Source organism: Oncorhynchus tshawytscha, linkage group LG11 (assembly GCF_018296145.1).
Source record: "Oncorhynchus tshawytscha isolate Ot180627B linkage group LG11, Otsh_v2.0, whole genome shotgun sequence".
In the NCBI taxonomy this organism is placed as follows: Eukaryota; Metazoa; Chordata; class Actinopteri; order Salmoniformes; family Salmonidae; genus Oncorhynchus; species Oncorhynchus tshawytscha.
The window spans coordinates 21497344-21516884 of record NC_056439.1 but is presented as its reverse complement, the minus strand read 5'-3'; the positions used below and the strand labels follow the sequence as shown (position 1 = coordinate 21516884).

General features: G+C 43.7%; 1 protein-coding gene across 2 annotated transcripts in view; it reads left to right on the top strand.

Annotated features, from left to right (window-relative positions):
- The first annotated feature begins 591 nt into the window (after nt 1–591).
- ccdc85ca (coiled-coil domain containing 85C, a) overlaps nt 592–19541 on the top strand; it is a 58001-nt gene continuing 39051 nt past the window's right edge. Inside the window, exon 1 of one of the 2 annotated variants that reach the window (XM_042329903.1) lies at nt 592–2110. In XM_042329903.1, the coding sequence (XP_042185837.1) occupies nt 1399–2110 (712 nt within the window). In that variant the 5' untranslated portion in view covers nt 592–1398. The remainder of the gene's footprint in view (nt 2111–19541) is intronic. The other variant, XM_042329902.1, reaches the window with a different exon arrangement.

The window sequence follows — 19541 nt, the reverse complement described above, 5'->3', positions numbered from 1 at the left end:
GAAAAATGTTATGATTTGAAACTGATATTTGGATGAAAATAAACAAAACGGACAAAAAGTTGACAAAATATATATATTTTACATTAGCATTCAAAGGTATGAATTTGACTTTTTCTACAGTATAATCTTAAATTGTACTGGGAAACTTGATGTAAAGAAGTGAAATGTTATATTATATCATTCATTTGAGTGCAATTGGAGTCTTGTGAGAAAATACAACAATAATTATTGTCATCAAATAAGCTGTACCAATCAAAAGACTTCTCCTTACTGATAAAATTATATGTGATTAGATATATGGCGAATTTCCACAGATCAATCATTTGAAAAAGAGAGGCAGCCAGAATATTCACTTTAGGCCAAAACATATATATATTTTAAGTAAATAAAACGAAACATATGCTTCAAAATGTATGAGTAGATGGCTTGACAGAAATGGTAGCAGAAGGTGAATGTTGAACTTTTGTTGCACACATATCCAGATGGTGCTGCGTACTATTTTGCGCATTGACGCTGTCGGTGTGTTTGATTGGTAAGCATAATGTGTTCACCACACATAACGCACTGCATCTGCCTCTGCAACGCAATGCTGTAAGGAAAACGCAGCGTTCCATTGGAAATTAATGTCCTTCTGGTGTACCAAAATGTCTCACTCTCGGTGTGATCGAGGCGTTCAGCTCGAAGCTGCCACAGGATGAGGAGAGGGCGAGTTTAATCCATCAGATTCCAACCTAACTGCCATGATGGAGGACAACATTTAACGAGAATGCTATAATGTATCCATAGTGTGCACTTTCGGCTTACTTGAAAATGAGGAATTTATATACGAGCTCGTCCGCGGGATTGCTTAATTGGAACATTTCTGGAACTTTCTTTTGAATATTGGCTGGTTGAAAGCAAGCCAGGGCTGTGGACACACGCGACCTCTGACATCACGGATTTACGCAGCGCTTGTTGACGATCAGCGAGGCTGTGGGAGATCCTTCCCAGTCTGTGGTTGGTGAATCCGGTGTCCAAGAAGACCGCCTCTCTCCGCGTCTGTCCAGTGCGTTAAAGCGAGTTAGGCGTCTCAGAGAGGAGGTACCGGGATGAAAACGAAAAACTGCTTTTTTGCGATTTTGCTGAATTTTACAAGGGGATTACGGTTCTGTTGCCTGTCTGCTTGCCTGCCAATTTGGGTCACCTGCTTAGCTCCAAGGCGCTTTTATTAGGCTCCACATTCCTGCCCAGTGTTGAATTAATCTTTACCCTTCATGTCGCATTGGAATAATTTCATCTATCATGGATTTGATTTTCTTTTACAAAGTCACCGTTGAGGCTCGGTTAGACATCCTATAGATTCGGACACTGTAAGCTACCATCGAACTCACCAATATAGCGCAACATCAGGAGGGGAACATGGCCAAAAATGCCCCAGGCGGACCGTTGCGGGATGACTTAAGCAAGCTCTCCGGAGAGGAGCTCTCCAGGCTCGGCAAAGACGAGCTGATCAGGAGGCTACGGAAAACGGATAACGAGAAAATTTACTTAATGGTGGAGCACGGGAACATGATGAAAGATGTGAACCGGAGACTACAGGTCCATCTCCACGAGATCCGCAGCCTCAAAGAGATCAACCAGAAGCTTCAGGATGATAACCACGAACTCCGGGAGCTCTGCTGTTTCCTGGACGACGACCGACAGAAGGGCAAGAAGCTGTCACGGGAGTGGCAACGCTTCGGCCGCTACACCGCCGGATCGATGTGGAAGGATGTCGGGGTGTACCATCAGAAGCTGAAGGATCTGGAAGCCAACCAGGACTCTGTGATGCGGGAGAACCTGGAACTGAAAGAGATCATTCTGATGCTGGATGAGGAGAGGAACGGAGCCGGGTCACGGAGCTCCATAGATTCCCAGTCCAGCCTGACCAACCTGAACGGGGGCACGGGAACCGTTAGGGATGTCGGGGACGGGAGCAGTACCTCCAGCACCGGCAGCGCCGGTAGTCCTGACCACCACCACAACCACATACACAAGCCAAACGAGGGAAAAATAGCATCCTTGCGGAGGTCTATGGACGACCTATCGCTGGCGTCACACATCCACCTGCGCATTCCTAATGGACTGAATGGTGAGTCCATATAATAATGACTGTACATATAGAATCCTATGAATTCTAGGATATCTGTGGGTGATTCTATCTACAGAGTGCCACAAGATCCCCAATGTTCCCCTTAATATTGATGATGATGAGGATCTTCATTTTACAGGCTACATCTTTAGTTTGTTATAGGCCTAACATGCATAAATGGTTGAGATGATATATTTGTTGAATGTATAGCCTGCATATGAAACATGAGCCATTAGGAATCTACCCTAGCTGGGTGTGTCAGTAGAGAAAGTGAATGAGAGTTTAATATGCCTATAGCCTAGAACACAAGTTACTTGGAGGTGTGAATTGAAGCCCTATCCAAAAACGATACACTAGGGCTACTTTTGACCAGAGCCTTGTAGTGCACTATATAGGGATTAGGGAATATAATTTTACCACCCCACTTGTCATACTGATGCCCTTCCCTCACACCTGTCTGACATCAGTGTTCCAGTGACATGATAATAGCAGTCCTTTCAGATAGGAGTCAGGCCAGGGACACGCCCAGGCCATGTATGACCTTCTGGACTGTGAGTCAAAAACCTGAAAAGTCTTTAAAACAATGTTCCTCCCCGCCTTTGATTGCGCTCAGCATTTCAATCTAATCTCGTCAGGCACCTACAACCAAGTTTTTGCCCTGTGTCCTCTGTCACAAGACACTCATGTGCAGTACAACCTAATGTAAAATGTGTAAGATGCTTATTTGTCTGTTCATTGTCAGCTAGTATACTATACTTAAACATCTCCTTGAAAAGTTAACTAGGCCTGCCTGTCATGCCCTGTTACATAGTAATAACACTGGTCTGACCGGGTCCAGAGGAATTTCACAGCGCTGTTAGTGATGAGTGGTAGATAAGGGATGTAAAAGTATGTGGATGTGGGTAATTCCGGTGAATTTCCTCATCCTCACACCTTTCCACACATCCTGTCCACGAAGGTACTTCAAGGAAAATGCTTGACAAGATTTGATGGAAGGCAGTCATGATTAGTAGAGAGTGGAAATAAAATGGGTGTTATTGAGGTTCCTATATCATTTTAGTTAAAGATGAATTCCGGGATATTAAGCACTTACAAATTCGTTACATATTGTATTCATTGGAATTCGTAACATATCCGAATTGCACTAATATATATATATATATATATATATATATATATATATATATATATATATATATATTATAATTTTTTTTGCAGGACTTAACATATCACAATCACGTAGTACACAATTTTCGAGGACCCGTTTCGGCTTGTAAGCACTACTTTCAAAACTACTGGCTGAAATGATATAAAAGCTCTGGAGCATGACTTTAATAGTTGCAGCTAGTATTCACAAGAGTGTTTGAGAGTGTGTTGAACGTGATGGATGTTGATGGATGTTGGTGATGGTGGTTCAGGTTCAGGAACCTCTGCAGAGTTGGTTTAGAGGTGTCAGTACATTATTGACTGACAAGACTGAAAGTAGACTGAGAATAGACGGATACTTCAGTCATCATGTTTACATTGAGGAAGCGAAGAAACACACACACACACACACACACACACACACACACACACACACACACACACACACACACACACACACACACACACACACACACACACACACACACACCCCTCGCTGCACGGCTCGAGGGGATGTTTGCTCTCCGGTTTGTAGGGAAACCATTAAACACATGGTCACGGTGTGCAATGCCAGCACAGCAGTTCTCCTGTACTGTGGGTCACCAGATACACACACACACACTGCTGTCTCTCTTTTTCAGTCTGGAGGACCCTACACACTGGAGAGGCGATAAGCAGAAGACACAAACTTTGAACACGCGTGCTAGCTAAGTAGTGAGTGGGTACCAGGAAACATACAATAAAACACTAATGCCTGCAATATATCATACATATTTGAAGAAGGTAGTTTCATAATGAAATGGGTAGTTACACTGAAGCTACACTTCATAGTGTATCCATGTGGACTTTGTTGCTTGTTTTTGTCAATTGACTTTGGTGGTTAAGGGATCACGTGATGGTGTTACTGAGAGGATTCACAGATGGTATCACAAACGTATCCATCAGGGACACAGCCATGGTGTTTGGTTCCTCGAGACTAAGATGGCCACCGTCATGTTGACAGTGTTGATGGTGACAGTGTTGACGGTAAACGGTCCTTGTCTTGGACAGATGGCGTCTCTAATTACCTCAACTCTGTGCTGCATGGCAGACCTAATGAGGATTATTTAACTGAGTGTGTGTCCCAAACGGCGCCCTATTCCCTTTATAGTGCACTACTTTTGACCAGGATCCATAAGGCTCTGATCAAATGTAATGCACTATATGGAGAATAAGGTGCCACTTGGGACGCACTCTAACTAACGCCCTCCTCACAGCGAGCAGCAGGGCAAGGGCGACATGGTGCTAAGTCGCCTCAGTAAGTCACCTTGTTCAAATCAATACAGAACCCACTGACTGAGCTCTGCAAACTGTCCATCTGCTGACATTTTAAGTATGACCCAGGCCAGGCCTCATAGCAGTCAAACTGTGTTCAACTTTTAGACAAGGCCTGTTTAACTTTTAGACAAGGCCTGTTTAACTTCATAGACATCTAGCTCTTTGTTGAAGAGTTGAAATGACCCAGTCTACTAATGGATCCTTCCTATCAACCAGATAAAGTCTTTATCTTATCTTAGATATGCACTTAACACTATCCCCTCACCTTCCACTCCCTCGTCCTAAACTACCTCTATCCTATCTGTCCAATAGTCCTACTCCCGAGTCCCTCAAACCCCCCTTTTCACCAGATGATAAACTCATATGCTACAGTCAGGACAGTTGGCTGGACAATGCATCACATCAATACAGCTACAGTACAGACGATACTGAAGCAGTGTGCCCTTATGTGTGGCTCTTTTGTCCATACGGTTAAGGCTAATCAATGTGTCGCGTCCCAAATAGCACCCTATTCCCTACACAGTGCACTACTTTTGCCCAGAGCTCAACGTGTCCAAAACGGCAACCTGTTTCCATAGAGAATAGGGTGCCATTTGGGACGCATCCAATGTGTGAAATGGCTGGTGGTCGCCGTGACAAAGCAATTGTTAGTGTGGGCATACAGCCCTGTATGGGGCCTTTGCTATTGAATACTTTGATGGACAAACTGTATTGATCATAGTGCCACTGTTGCGTGAATAATAATGTGGCCTGGTGTTGGCACAAGCTGCTAAGCTCCTGGCTGGCTGGTGAATTCTGATTGGTTCATTGTCACAGTGTCACAGAGCCAAAACCTATTTGGTATGGTTCAGCACTGGCTTGTCCTACCTGTCAAACATGTATCGACATTAATTAACAGTTAATGTTCAACTAAGCTATTTACCTAGTTATTATTGCGTTATTACATGGTTAGATGTTAATGAACCATGTCATAACTTGTAATAACCTAATTGTTTTCTCTTTCTCTGCTGGTCAAGAGTCAGCCAGTCCTTCTCACTCATATGCTGTTGACCTTCTATCCCGACCAAGGCTGATGCCTCACCTCCAGCATTCTCTCTCTGTGAAGCAGAGGTCCTTGTGGGATTGCCTGTGGCTGTCAATCAAAGAGTTATAGCCTGTTTATTGGTTCCCTGTGATCTTTGGCCTATTAAATCAGCCGCTGAGGCTGAGGGGAAGGAGGTGCTACTGTGTCGCTGTCAGTTTTACCCGCTGCTTTTATTTACTAGCCGGACCATGTGGGAGGGCTGTTTCAGTTGCAGTTTTAGCCTCTTGTGTGTGTGTGTGTGTGTGTGTGTGTGTGTGTGTGTGCGCGTGGGGATATATATGTAAGATGAGAGAGCCCACTTGTTGAGAATAGTACTGACTGTAAATCCCCAAGATTAATTCCACCGCTGCATCAGAGGAAAAGGCCCGGGCAACGGACGCTTTCTCACAGCTGTGTGTGTCATCTTAAAGTGGCAGCCGGTCCTCTTCTAGTTGTGTATGTGTCTGTGATATACTGTACATCCCATTTATCTGGCACGCCGTTTGTGTTTGTGTGTGTGCCTATGTGTGAGTTCATCATATAGGTGTGGCAGGCAGCCTAGTGGTTAGAGCTTTGGGCCAGTAACCGAAAGGTTGCTAGTTTGAATCCCTGAGCTGGCAAGGTACAAGTCTGTTGTTCTGCTGCTGAAAAAGGCAGTTAACCCACTGTTCCTAGGCTGTCATTGTAAATAAGAATTTGTTCTTAACTGACTTGCCTAGTTAAATAAAGGTCTCTGGGCAGATGCCGAAAACAGTGAAGCTGATCGGTCGAGGGAGGAGTACGTCTTTTTGTATATGACAAGGAAATATTCTTATGTTTATTGTCAAATTTGTTGCACCTTTAATTCATGCACCTTTTCTCAGAAAAAAAGTATATTTCAACACTGTCTGCTCAGGCAAATTTGCAAACTGAATAAACTTGGAACCAATCAGAACTCCTGTAGATACCCCTTGTGAGCCAATGGTCTGCTTCTAAGATGTAAAAATAGCCTCTGATCTGCTGTCAGTGTGTTAAGATGAAATAATGCTTTCTCCCAAAGACTGAAATAAGATTATATATACAAAGTATGTGGACACCCCTTAAAATTAGTGGCTTCGGCTATTTTAGCCACACCCATTGCTGACAGGTGTATAAAATCGAGCACACAACCATGCAATCTCCAAAGACAAAACTTGGTAGTAGAATGACCTTACTGAAGAGCTCAGTGAATTTCAATGTGGCACCGTAATAGGATGCCACCTTTCCAACAAGTCAGTTTGTCAAATGTCTACACTGCTAGAGCTGCCCCAGTCAACTGTAAGTACTGTTATTATGAAGTGGAAACGTCTAGGAGCAACAACGGCTCAGCCGCGCAGTGGTAGGCCATACAAGCTCAGAGAACGGGACCTCAGAGTGCTAAAGTGGGTACCGCATAAAAATGAGCTGTCCTCGGTTGCAACACTCCCAACAAAGTTCCAAACGTCCGCTGGAAACAATGTCAGCACAATAACTGTTAGTCGGGAGCTTCATGAAATGGTTTCCATGGCCGAGCAGCCGCACACAATCCTAAGAACACCATGCGCAATGCCAAGTGTCGGCTGGAGTGGTGTAAAGCTCACCGCCATTGGACTCTGGAGCAGTGGAAATGCGTTCTCTGGAGTGATGAATCACGCTTCACAATCTGGCAGTCCAACGGACAAATCTGGTTTTGGCGGATGCCAGGAGAACGCTATCTGCCCCAATGCATAGTGCCAACTGTAAAGTTTGGTGGAGGAGGAATAATGGTCTGGGGCTGTTTTTCATGTTTTGGGCTAGGCCCCTTTGTTCCAGTGAAGGGAAATATTAACGCTACAGCATACAATGACATTCTAGACGATTCTGTGCTTCCAAGGACCTTTCCTGTTTCAGCATGACAATGCCCCCGTGCACAAAGTGAGGTCATTACAGAAATTGTTTGTTGAGATCGGCGTGGAAGAACTAGACTGGCCTACACAGAGCCCTGACCACAACCCCTTCGAACACCTTTGGGATGATTGAAACGCCGACTGCAAGCCAGGCCTAATCGCCTAACATCAGTGCCAGACCTCACTAATGCTCTTGTGAATGGAAGCAAGTCCCCGCAGCAATGTTCCAACATCTAGTGGAAAGCCTTCCCAGAAGAGTGGAGGCTGTTATAGCAGCAAAGGGGGGTCCAACTCCATTTTAATGTGTTACAGTTTGCTGTTTACAGTTGACTAGCCTAGCCAGCCAGCTAATACTGTAAATGTCAAATCAAATCAAATCAAATCAAATCAAATTTTATTTGTCACATACACATGGTTAGCAGATGTTAATGCGAGTGTAGCGAAATGCTTGTGCTTCTAGTTCCGACAATGCAGTAATAAAAAGCAAGTAATCTAACTAACAATTCCAAAAAAACTACTGTCTTATACACAGTGTAAGGGGATAAAGAATATGTACATAAGGATATATGAATGAGTGATGGTACAGAGCAGCATAGGCAAGATACAGTAGATGATATCGAGTACAGTATATACATATGAGATAAGTATGTAAACCAAGTGGCATAGTTAAAGTGGCTAGTGATACATGTATTACATAAGGATGCAGTCGATGATATAGAGTACAGTATCAACGTATGCATATGAGATGAACAATGTAGGGTAAGTAACATTATATAAGGTAGCATTGTTTAAAGTGGCTAGTGATATATTTACATAATTTCCCATCAATTCCCATGATTAAAGTGGCTGGAGTAGAGTCAGTGTCATTGACAGTGTGTTGGCAGTAGCCACTCAATGTTAGTGGTGGCTGTTTAACAGTCTGATGGCCTTGAGATAGAAGCTGTTTTTCAGTCTCTCGGTCCCAGCTTTGATGCACCTGTACTGACCTCGCCTTCTGGATGACAGCGGGGTGAACAGGCAGTGGCTCGGGTGGTTGATGTCCTTGATGATCTTTATGGCCTTCCTGTAGCATCGGGTGGTGTAGGTGTCCTGGAGGGCAGGTAGTTTGCCCCCGGTGATGCGTTGTGCAGACCTCACTACCCTCTGGAGAGCCTTACGGTTGAGGGCGGTGCAGTTGCCATACCAGGCGGTGATACAGCCCGCCAGGATGCTCTCGATTGTGCATCTGTAGAAGTTTGTGAGTGCTTTGGTGACAAGCCGAATTTCTTCAGCCTCCTGAGGTTGAAGAGGCGCTGCTGCGCCTTCCTCACGATGCTGTCTGTGTGAGTGGACCAATTCAGTTTGTCTGTGATGTGTATGCCGAGGAACTTAAAACTTGCTACCCTCTCCACTACTGTTCCATCGATGTGGATAGGGGGTGTTCCCTCTGCTGTTTCCTGAAGTCCACAATCATCTCCTTAGTTTTGTTGACGTTGAGTGTGAGGTTATTTTCCTGACACCACACTCCGAGGGCCCTCACCTCCTCCCTGTAGGCCGTCTTAGGCCGTCATTGTGCCTGCTCATGAAGCTAGTGTTTCATGAGCCATCGCTCTGTCAGTGAATTACATTTTGAATCATGTTTTGGCATGATTGTCTCATTACAAGTAGCTAGCTGCAGGCTTAAAGAAACATTTGATCATATCATTTGCATAGAACACCCCAAAAAAGTATGTCGATAAAAAGCTGTGTGTCATGTATGCTAGAACGGAGGTATAAAAGCGACAAGAGACATATGCATATTAGCCAATACCAGATGAGATCTCAAATAGCAGCTTCTCAATATCATGGTGGGCATGTATAATGTTGGATGCATTGGAATATAAAGGTATGGAGAATGATAAAGAGCCTGTACGGTTATTGAACAAGCAGTTGGTAAATGAATGTTTGGGTTTCAAATACTAAATATTCAGTGAGTGTGAGTATGCATATTTAGATGGTTTAAATGATTAATTTTCATAAAATTGAACTATGGTCCTGTGTCTATACAGATCCACACTTCTCAGTGTTAAATGGACACACCGCTTGGTGTAAAGCCTTATTTTTGTGTTTCCCAGAGTGCTTTGCCTTTCTGGTGAATTGTAGAGGTACCACCCTTGACTGTAGTTGTTAGTGGCAGATATATGGTTGCAGTCTTTTTTTTGTCCTTTGGCCTTCTCCAAGTGAGATACTAAACAAATTGCTTTCATTCAAATGTAATTATTCAACACAATACAATTATTTAATAGGGCCTTATTTTGAGATCCTAGGTTTACCTGCAAGTCACATTATGCTGTCTTAAAAAGTGATGTGTAATTCGTATTGGGATCGAGCCAGAGTTGGCCAACATTTAAAATGTTTATTCACTCACAATTTGTATTCAGAATGACTGCCTGACAGGGATTTAAAATAGGAGTTTACCAAAACCATCTAAATTGGAGCAACCATTTCAGTGGTAATAAGTCCAAGTAACAAATTTAATTAGTTTAGAAAAATCAGTTTTTATATGTGAGTAGCATAAGATGAATTAATCAATCAATGTACATGTAAAAACAGAGATATTAAACAAACAAGAAAAACAAATCAACCTGAAATAGAGTATACAGGGAAATAGTGATGGGCGTGGTTTAGGTTTAACACTGGTTACTAACACCAACACAGGGGTTCTTTTGCACCAATCCATGTTCATTTAACACTTACAGAGTTCATTTAACTCCCAAATCAACACTAGAAATGTCACACTGAAAAATCAACACTAGCTAACACTGGCATGTTTTCCAAAATGTACGTTTCATGCAAATACATTCGAACAAAGAACACCGTCACAAATAGTGTTTCACCATTTAATGTGTATGGAAACAGATAGCAAAGGTGTCTCAGGCAGTATTTGAAGTATCTAAATCTAGTGTAACCTACCAATCAATGTATTTCAAGTGCCGTGGACGGCACAAGCTTACAATGTTACAGTCCAGAAATGAGAGCTTTACCATCGATGCCAAAAGCCCGGGCCTCTGATGGAGACGATACAACTATCATCAACGAATGCTTCAGTATTCTGTCTAGGAGCATTTGTGTGCCCAGGCCCCGTAGTCGTATCGAAAGGATCCCACCCTGGTCACCAATGTAGCTGACCGATGTAGAGAGAAAACAAATGCCGTAGCAGAATGCAATCTAAAGCTTGTGTGGTCCAGAGATGAGAACTCCACCATGTATGGCCAATGCCTGGGCTCCTGATGGGGACAATGTAATTATCACCACTGCATGTTACAAGAGTCAATTCATCTGTTTGCCACCTGTTAAACTGATTCTACATTGAATTTAGTCTTCAACATAGTTGGAGTTCTTCAACTCTAAAATGCATGTGACTGTGTCAGACAAAACCCACAAAGAAAACAGACAAAATGCGGTCTTAATGTCTGAATAGTGAAGGCAGGGCTAGTTCAAACTGCAGTAGGATGGTTCTCCTCACAGGTGAATGAATCAGCCCATGCTTGGTGAATAGCACTTGGTTGATCTCTGGGAGCAGGACACAGGAGAGCCGACTAGATCATGTGAGACAAAAGTGAAAGCACAATAATGGAGTTTGTGAGCTGGATTATGTGGCATTTCGTCAGCATGAATGAAATTAGTGGGTCCTACTGTAACGGGTGTCATCTTCTGAAGAGGAGGAATCGGACCAAAGCGCGGCGGGGTAAGTGTTCATGACTTTTTATTTAAACTGAACACTATAACAAAATAACAAAGAGAATAAACGAAACCTAAACAGTCCTGTCAGGTGCAGAAAACACTACACAGAAAATAACTACCCACAAAACATAGGAGGGAAAACGCTACCCAAGTATGGTTCCCAATCAGAGGCAACGATAGTCAGCCGTCCCTGATTGAAAACCATACCCGGCCAAAACAAAGAAATACAAAACATAGAAAAAGGAACATAGAATGCCCACCCAAATCACTCCCTGACCAAACCAAAATAGAGACATAAAAAGCTCTCTAAGGTCAGGGCGTGACACCTACCTTGATGACTATATTAGCTATACACTACCTGTCCTATAGATTTTTGTAGTTTTAAATTATGACTTTGAATAAACTGCTATCTAAAAACGCTCCTTGTCCTGGAAAGACATGCTAGCTAACGATAAAGCTATCTGCTCCTGCTAGCTAGTAACACATCAACTTGTTGTAACTAGCTAGCTAACTAGAAGCTAGCTACACTACTAAGGTTGCTGCGTTCTAAGTTGGGAGTCGTTTTACAGCTTGCATTGTTGGTATCACGTTAATATAACTAAATAGTTAGATGACAAAAAAATAAATAATACTTGGCCTAATAGCAGATTGTCAGACGGAGATCTCTCTCTCTCTCGAGCTGTCTCCAGCTATCTACTACCTTAGATACGGATAACGTGATTGGCAGACGGAGATCTCTCTCTCTCTCTCTCTCTCTCTCTCTCGAGCTGTCTCCAGCTATCTACTACCTTAGATACGGATAACGTGATTGGCAGACGGAGATCTCTCTCTCTCTCTCTCTCTGAGCTGTCTCCAGCTATCTACTACCTTAGATACGGATAACGTGATTGGCAGACAGAGATCTCTCTCTCTCGAGCTGTCTCCAGCTATCTACTACCTTAGATACGGATAACGTGATTGGCAGACGTGATCAGCAGAGATAGTACACAAGTTGTGTTTTCCTGTCCAGCTAGCGGATATAAAAGTATGTTTTCTGCAAAATAAATTGCAAGAATTTACATTTCCAACAAACAGAAATTTGTTCAGAATGAATAAATATACATAATATTTAAAAACCAGCTCCTCCCTTGACAGAGATCGATCATCTCGAGAACTAAAGCAGATAGCTTGCTACGGCCCACCACCTATTATTTACAATCTACTGTACAACGCCCAAGGTGCTAGTCAATCAGCAAGGACACCGTTTCTATGTTTATTTAAGTGTATTACTGGACTAAAAGCTTACTGTAGTTCTCATGTGAGACTGAACAAGGTTCTTTCTGAAAAGGGTTCTTTCTCCCACCATCTTGCTCTTTTTTGTTGCCTCAACAGTGTGGGAATTTCACTTCATCCACTTTTTTGTTGTTCTATTGATGCTATACGGTATATACACACTTATTTTAGGTTCTTTACAAGTTGTTTTAATAATTTCATAATTATAATCAGGAATAATAAACTTAAGAAGAATGCCCATCAGGAATGGGTGCGGTCCAACTAATGGATAACTGAATAACTGTGTACTTCACACTGCTTTGAGGTGATTAGACAGTCTAAATAGTTTGCGGTGCAAAGCTGTGCGCTCTGTGGTACGGCTCTGTGTGTGTTTGGTTTTACCCTGTCTCGGGCCTTGGCTCACTCCCTGGATGATGACAGTGTTTGATCAGGTAGTGTAGAGCCGGGATCGGGGGCTGTGTGTGGCGCTGTGTGTGTAGTTCTGTGGATGGGGCTGTGGAGGTCTTTGTTCAGTCGTCTCTGTTGTGTTCAGCTCCTGTGTCCTGCTTCCCAGCTGCCCTCCTCCTCCTCCACCACCACACCACCACCCCCAAACTTTGATCAATGGGTCTTTCTTTCACTCGCTCACTCACTTATTTACTGTCATTTATTCTCTCTCTCTCCTCTTGCTCTTCCCCTGTTGCGCTTCTTCTCACTCCCTGTCAGGCTCTCACTCCCGCTCTCTCACCCCCTCTCTTTCTCTTTTACTTTTCCTCACTCCTCCTGTTGCACTTGTTCTCACTCTCCGTCCAAACCCTGAACCCCCTTTCTCTGCCTGTTGCACTCAGTGCCCCTCCCCTTCTCCCCCCACCCTTACTTTGGTTCCCACAGCCTGGACGCTGCTGAATTGTAGAGAGATCGAGAGGGAGGGAGAGAGGCAGAGAGAGAGGTAGAGAGAGAGGTAGAGAGAGAGAGAGAGAGAGAGCGGCAGAGAGAGAGAGAGAACAAAAGGCCTGACTGAGAGGGGCTTGGATGTAACTCAGGCCTGAGTGGTGACTGTCTCTCTCTGGCTGGCTGGGATGGAGAAGGAGAGGGTTTAATCCATGGCACCTCAAATCCTTTCTCGTACATAATGTGTTTGACTGGGTTGAACTAACAACAGTAAATACTGTAGTCCTAGTGTATGTTTTCTTGTGAAACATGGGACTGTTAATCCTGTCAATCCTTCAGAATAAACCATTTTGGGATTTCTATGAAACATATGTGGATGGATGTCTATTTATGGGCCTCATCTACAGTAGAAGTATTTATCCTAAATCAGATTTTGTTGTCCAGCCAAATGATAATCATCATGATGTTGAATTGTGATCCTCTATAAGAACATGGTGAACATGGTCACGCTGATTAACATGGCAGACTCAAAATAGTGTGTGTGTGTGTGTGTGTGTGCGGGTGCGTGTGCGCAGAACTTACATACAGTATGTGTGGATTGATCTAACACATATTTATTTCTGTACATGTCATTACTGGTTTTGAACAGAATTATAGATTTTTTGAATTTGAGGTTGTTTTTCTCAGGACTCACTTAGCCCACCTTAGCACTTAGCACCGTAAATAACTCGAAAACCCACAGCGATTAGGCTTAGTGGGAAAGTCAATACACATCCAGACCCAGCAATAAAATTAAAAGCTTTTCAAATCTGTCACACTATCCACCCAGCCAGCCTAGTGTAAAAAATGCTATAACAGCAGCGGCCCTCTTTGATGTGTGTGTGTGTGTGTGTGTGTGTGTGTTTGTGTTTATGTGCACACTGCAGGCCCAAGGTGTGTCTGTTATTGTTTTACGACAATCCAATTTCTTGTAAGTCATTGTGGAATGAATCCTCAGTTACAGGCATTGTCACGTTCTGACCTTAGTTCCTTTGTTATGTCTTTGTTTTAGTATGGTCAGTGCGTGAGTTGGGTGGGTTGTCTATGTTCCGTTTTCTATGTTGTGTTTTTGCGTTTGGCCTGGTATGGTTCTCAATCAGTCAGAGGCAGGTGTCGTTAGTTGTCTCTGATTGAGAATCATACTTAGGTAGGCTTTTCCCACTTGTGTTTCGAGGGGGTTTATTTTCTGTGTCTGTGTGCCACACAGAACTGTTTCGGTTGGTTATTTCACGTGTCGTTTATTGTTTTGTTTCAGTGTTCGATTGTTTTAGTAAAGAGCATGAACACGTACCACGCTGCGCATTGTTCCTCCGATCCTTACTACTCCTCCTCGTCGGAGGCATGAACATTTCAAACAGGAGAACATTCCAGAAAAAAGGTGGCTAGGAATGAGAATATTCAGACCTCCCAGCCAGCCAACCTAGGGATGGATGGTGCTCAATCTGCCATCCCATTTGGGGTCGTATTGGAGTTTGGGTCCTATTTCAACTTTCAGATGATGTTTCAGCCCCCACTTCCCATGGCTAGAGAGAGGGAGAGGGAGAGAGTCGAGTTGCTTTGTGCCGAGTTGCCCCGCCCGGTCAGCCCTGTGTATGGGATCTCCTGGATTCCCCAGCAGCGGTAGAGAGAGAGAGGTCCAGGTCTCCAGCCCGCCGACCACTTCATCCCTGTTTACGAGGGGTTAGGGCACACTTAGAGGGGTTAGAAAGAGCATCTCCAGACAAGCTCTTTTCTAACATGCCATTAAAACAGATGACTATTATAGAGGCTGAGGATCTGGTAACTGTTAGCTTGGCTTAGCTCCTCAGCCTTTTGACTGGTGCAGGAGTTGGGGTCTTCGGGCTGAATCTTTATTTAAGAACCATGAACATAACTGACATTTTCATTCAAATCTCCTGTTGACATCAATGTATTATTTCCACACAAAAGGTATGAGCACAGATCTCAAATGAGTATGAAGCCTTTAGAGTGTTTGTTGGTCATGTTGCTCATTCCTGGTTGTTGGGATCCTTTAAGATCCCATGAGATCTAGAGGAGTCATTGTCTGCGTCCCAAACGGCACCCTATTCCCTATAAAATGCTCCGGCTCTGGTCAAAAGTAGTGCGCTATATAGGGAATAGGGTGTAATTTGGGATGCCCACATTGAATCCCTTGTCCCTCTTTCAGGAAGCCATATATCTCGTGTGACCATGTAATCCCCACGCCTCAGTGAAAGAATGGCCTACTGGGATAATTTATGCCCCAATACTCACCAGGTCATCCGTACCCAGGTCACAGCTATGTCTGTCTGTGTTGTATAATACACCATGTCACTACCTGTTTAGTCATGCGTTTTTGGGTCAGTAACATGAAACTGCGACGGAGATCAAAGCTATTCCGGCTGCCAAACATCTATGGGACGTTCTGGAACCAACGGAACAAACCAAAAGCAGATGTTGTTTTCCCAGAATTCTGATTCCGGAATAAATTAATCAGAACTGCTGAGGTTGTGAGCTGGTTTCCCTGAATGTAGCAATGTGGGTACACAGTTCTATATCTACAGGTACAGTATGCGTGTCCTGGGTGTCCATAATTGCTGCTATGTGCACGCGAAGAAGATGATGGAAAGAAACATTAAAAAACATGATCTTTCTTTCATTGTAACACACCGTAGAGCAGCAGACCCTCACAAGCTCTAGTTGAAGAGACACACAGTGAAGAGCAGAAGTCAACCAACCTTGTTTTATTGTGCGCATGCTTTGCCTCAGTGTTTTTTTTTTTCGCTGAGTCCGAGGTTCTCAGAGTTCCAGCTGACTCCCTGCTGTTCAGACCTCGCCGTATAAAGAACACAATAATCTGTCTGTCAGGTCTACTCCCTCTCCGGCCTCTAGGTCATCAGGCGGCTGATTATCCCGCACACCTGTCACCATCTTTTCGCACACCAGCACCTCATGACACTCACCTGGACTCCATCACCTCCTTGATTATCTTCCCAATATGTGTCACTCCACTTGGTTCTTTCCTCAGGTGTTATTGACTCTGTTTCACGTCGGTGCATTTTGTTTCGTGGTTATTGTTTATTTGATATATTAAAACACTCACTCCCTGAACTTGCTCCCCGACTCTCAGCGCACTTGTTACACTGTCTGTTTTCACTCCCTCCACACACATACAGAGTGGGCCATCCCAAATGTCACTTTCTTCCCTATATAGTGCACTGCTTTTGACCAGAGCCATATGGCTGGTCTGGTGTTGACTGCTACAACAGTCTGTAATAAACCTGTCCATTCCCAGCTCAGACAGCCACTAACAATAGACTGGAGACTGCAACCATGTGAACACTTGTAGAGGGAGAAATACACATCTCAGATAGTTATAGAGTTTTCTTGGAGAGTTTTGTAAACAATTGAAGAACATCCAGAACATTTTCTGGGACAGAGGACCTAGATGGGGAGTTTGTCTCCACATGTCCATTTGTCAACATATATTTACTATATAAGACTATCTGAATAAAAGTTGCATTTGGTTTATTTTCAGTTTGGTAATTGAAGTGTGATAAGCCTGTTATTTGGCTGTCCGGTCCAAATACAGTTTGTTATCCCACAGACAAAGCGGGGTAATTTGTTTACATTGAGGACGGCTGTGTGTTTGTTGACGGAGGAGCTTGGGTTTCCTGTCCCAGTGAATGGATGGATGAATGGATCCGTTTCAGTTCAACTCCCCTGAGATTCTACTTCTTGTTTATGTGAACGAACTGCCTCTTGGCCCTGTGCATGTATGCATGTGTTATTGTTACTGCTAGCATGGTTAGTGCTCGCTCTGCTTCGAATGATTTATAGCCCAGGGAGAGAAGCGAAAGCGCTTGTCTCTGTTGTTGTGATAATGACACTGCATAAGGAAGACCTTTGTGGGTATGTATGAGCCAATGAAAGACAGGTTAAGAATGTTTACCCTCTGAAGGGTGAGTAACCTCTTTGATTTAAACCATGCAGATTGAGGAAACAAGGTGTATATTGACTGATTGATTGTAGAGGGCCACTCTATGGTTTTCCCTTGGTCAGTAATTGGACACACACACACACACACACACACACACACAAACGCTGGTCTCAGCCCACAGTGTCTGCATGTGGAAGGTCTGGGTTGGACAGATGGACATGGAGTGAGAGCCAACGGGGAGGCTGGAGGCTTGGGTTGCAGATTACTGGGGTGTTTTTGACTTTAGTTGGCGTCTTGTGGACCCAGACCAGACACTGAGACTTGGGCAGGCTCGGTGAGACAGTGATAGATCATCAGGATCTGGATTCATAAAGTGTCTCAGAATAGGATTGTTGATCAAGGATCAGAGGAAAGCAACTCGGCTGGGATAATTTCCTTCAATGTGTGACTTACCGAGACATGCAAATGGCAGAAAGGATCAGGAACCCCCCTATCTCTATTTCCTCAAACTCCTCCTACTGTCTCTCTCTCTCCACGATCCATGATTCGATGCAGTAACGCTAAGGGCTTGTTAGGGTTATGGTCATCACAGTCTTATTGACAGAACAGGACCTGATCAGCTTGTAATGTAGCTAGTTGGTCGGAACCACTTCCCTCTCTATCTTATCTATCTAGAGACAAGGAGAGAAAGGTCCTAGCTGTATGTATGTGTGTGTGTGTGTGTGTGTGTGTGTGTGTGTGTGTGTGTGTGTGTGTGTGTGTGTGTGTGTGTGTCTCTGCATGTGTGTGCGTGCGTTTGTGTGTGTGCATCGCCGGAGACCATTCCAGAGGAACTCTTCCTTTACTGAGCTAAACAACATTTGGTTTTGAAAGACTTCTATAATAGATTCATATCAGAGCCTTGCCAGAAGTCACAATCATTTATTTTATGACTTCAATATTGTTTTAATATCGCTTCATGCATTTTCCCAGAGCTGTCAAACTCAGGAAACTGAATCTCTTCTCATTTCCGTCTGTCTCACAGTGGAAGTGGAGGGGGGCAATATAAATATATTGAAATGTATTTTTATCATTTTGAAACCCATTAAATCCAAACACGACTCTTGAGATGGAAACTATATGACTATCACAATTGCTTTTCATATCGCAATTCTCAGGAGCGTTCTATACTTTCAGGATGGCTCATTTATAGCAATGTTTTCCTAATGGTAGGCTGGACAATTTCAACTTTATCGGAAGACCGTTCTGGTGTATGGCAGGAAACATTGCTTTCTTGATTGTGGGAGCCACAAGAATACTTAGCAGAGTAATAACACAAGAAAGTTGGTGAAACAGACATGGGCTTTGTGCTATTCTGATCCTAGATCTGTGTGTGTTCAAAAAAGCTACCGTGTCAGGATCCACCACATTCCTCCGCAGACCAGAGAGGAAGTCGGATCTCATCTGGGTTTCACCGTGTGAAAGGGACACACCCAGGAAACCCTACAAAAACATTGACAACATGGGCTCTTCTCAACAGCGCTCATTAGTGTCACACTACAACAGGAAGCCGTGTGTATTCTCAAATCCCCAAGCATTCCGTTACATGAGCACACACCTGTAGAGTTTGAGGCAGCTAGGAAATAGTTCACTTTGTTAGAGCAGCCACAGCACTGTAGAGGGCCTACAGGAAATATGAACTCAGCGTTAAGTAAAGAAATATATGGATGTTATGGAACTTTCCACTCTCTAGCAGTAGAATGTGGGCTGCTCAGATTGAATTAATTAGCTAGCTAGTCATATGGAGGCATAGAATTTCACAGGGGACATTTTGTTTTCGTCATCTTTCCCTATCCCTCTTTCTCTACCTCTTTTCCACATTCAAAATCTCTCTCTCTCTCTCTCTCTCTCTCGTTCTCATTCTCTCTCTCTCTCTCTCTCTCTCTCTCTCTCTCTCTCTGTCTCTCTCTCATGGGGAAAGTGACCTCATTGGAGGGAAAAGGGGGTCAAAGGGGAGCGGGAGGCTGGGATTGGCTGGTCTCGCATGTCCAGGAGGTGGTAGTCGTGGGAACGCCATAGCAACCAACGATTATCTGCCGGTTGATTGATCCCAGAGGACCGGTAGAACAAAAGAGGGAGAGAGGAGGTAAGAGAGTAGGTGAGAGTAAGGGCTAGGGTGAATGAACGAGAGGTATGTGTGTATGTTTGAGTTTGTAAGTATGAATGGTATAGACCGTACTA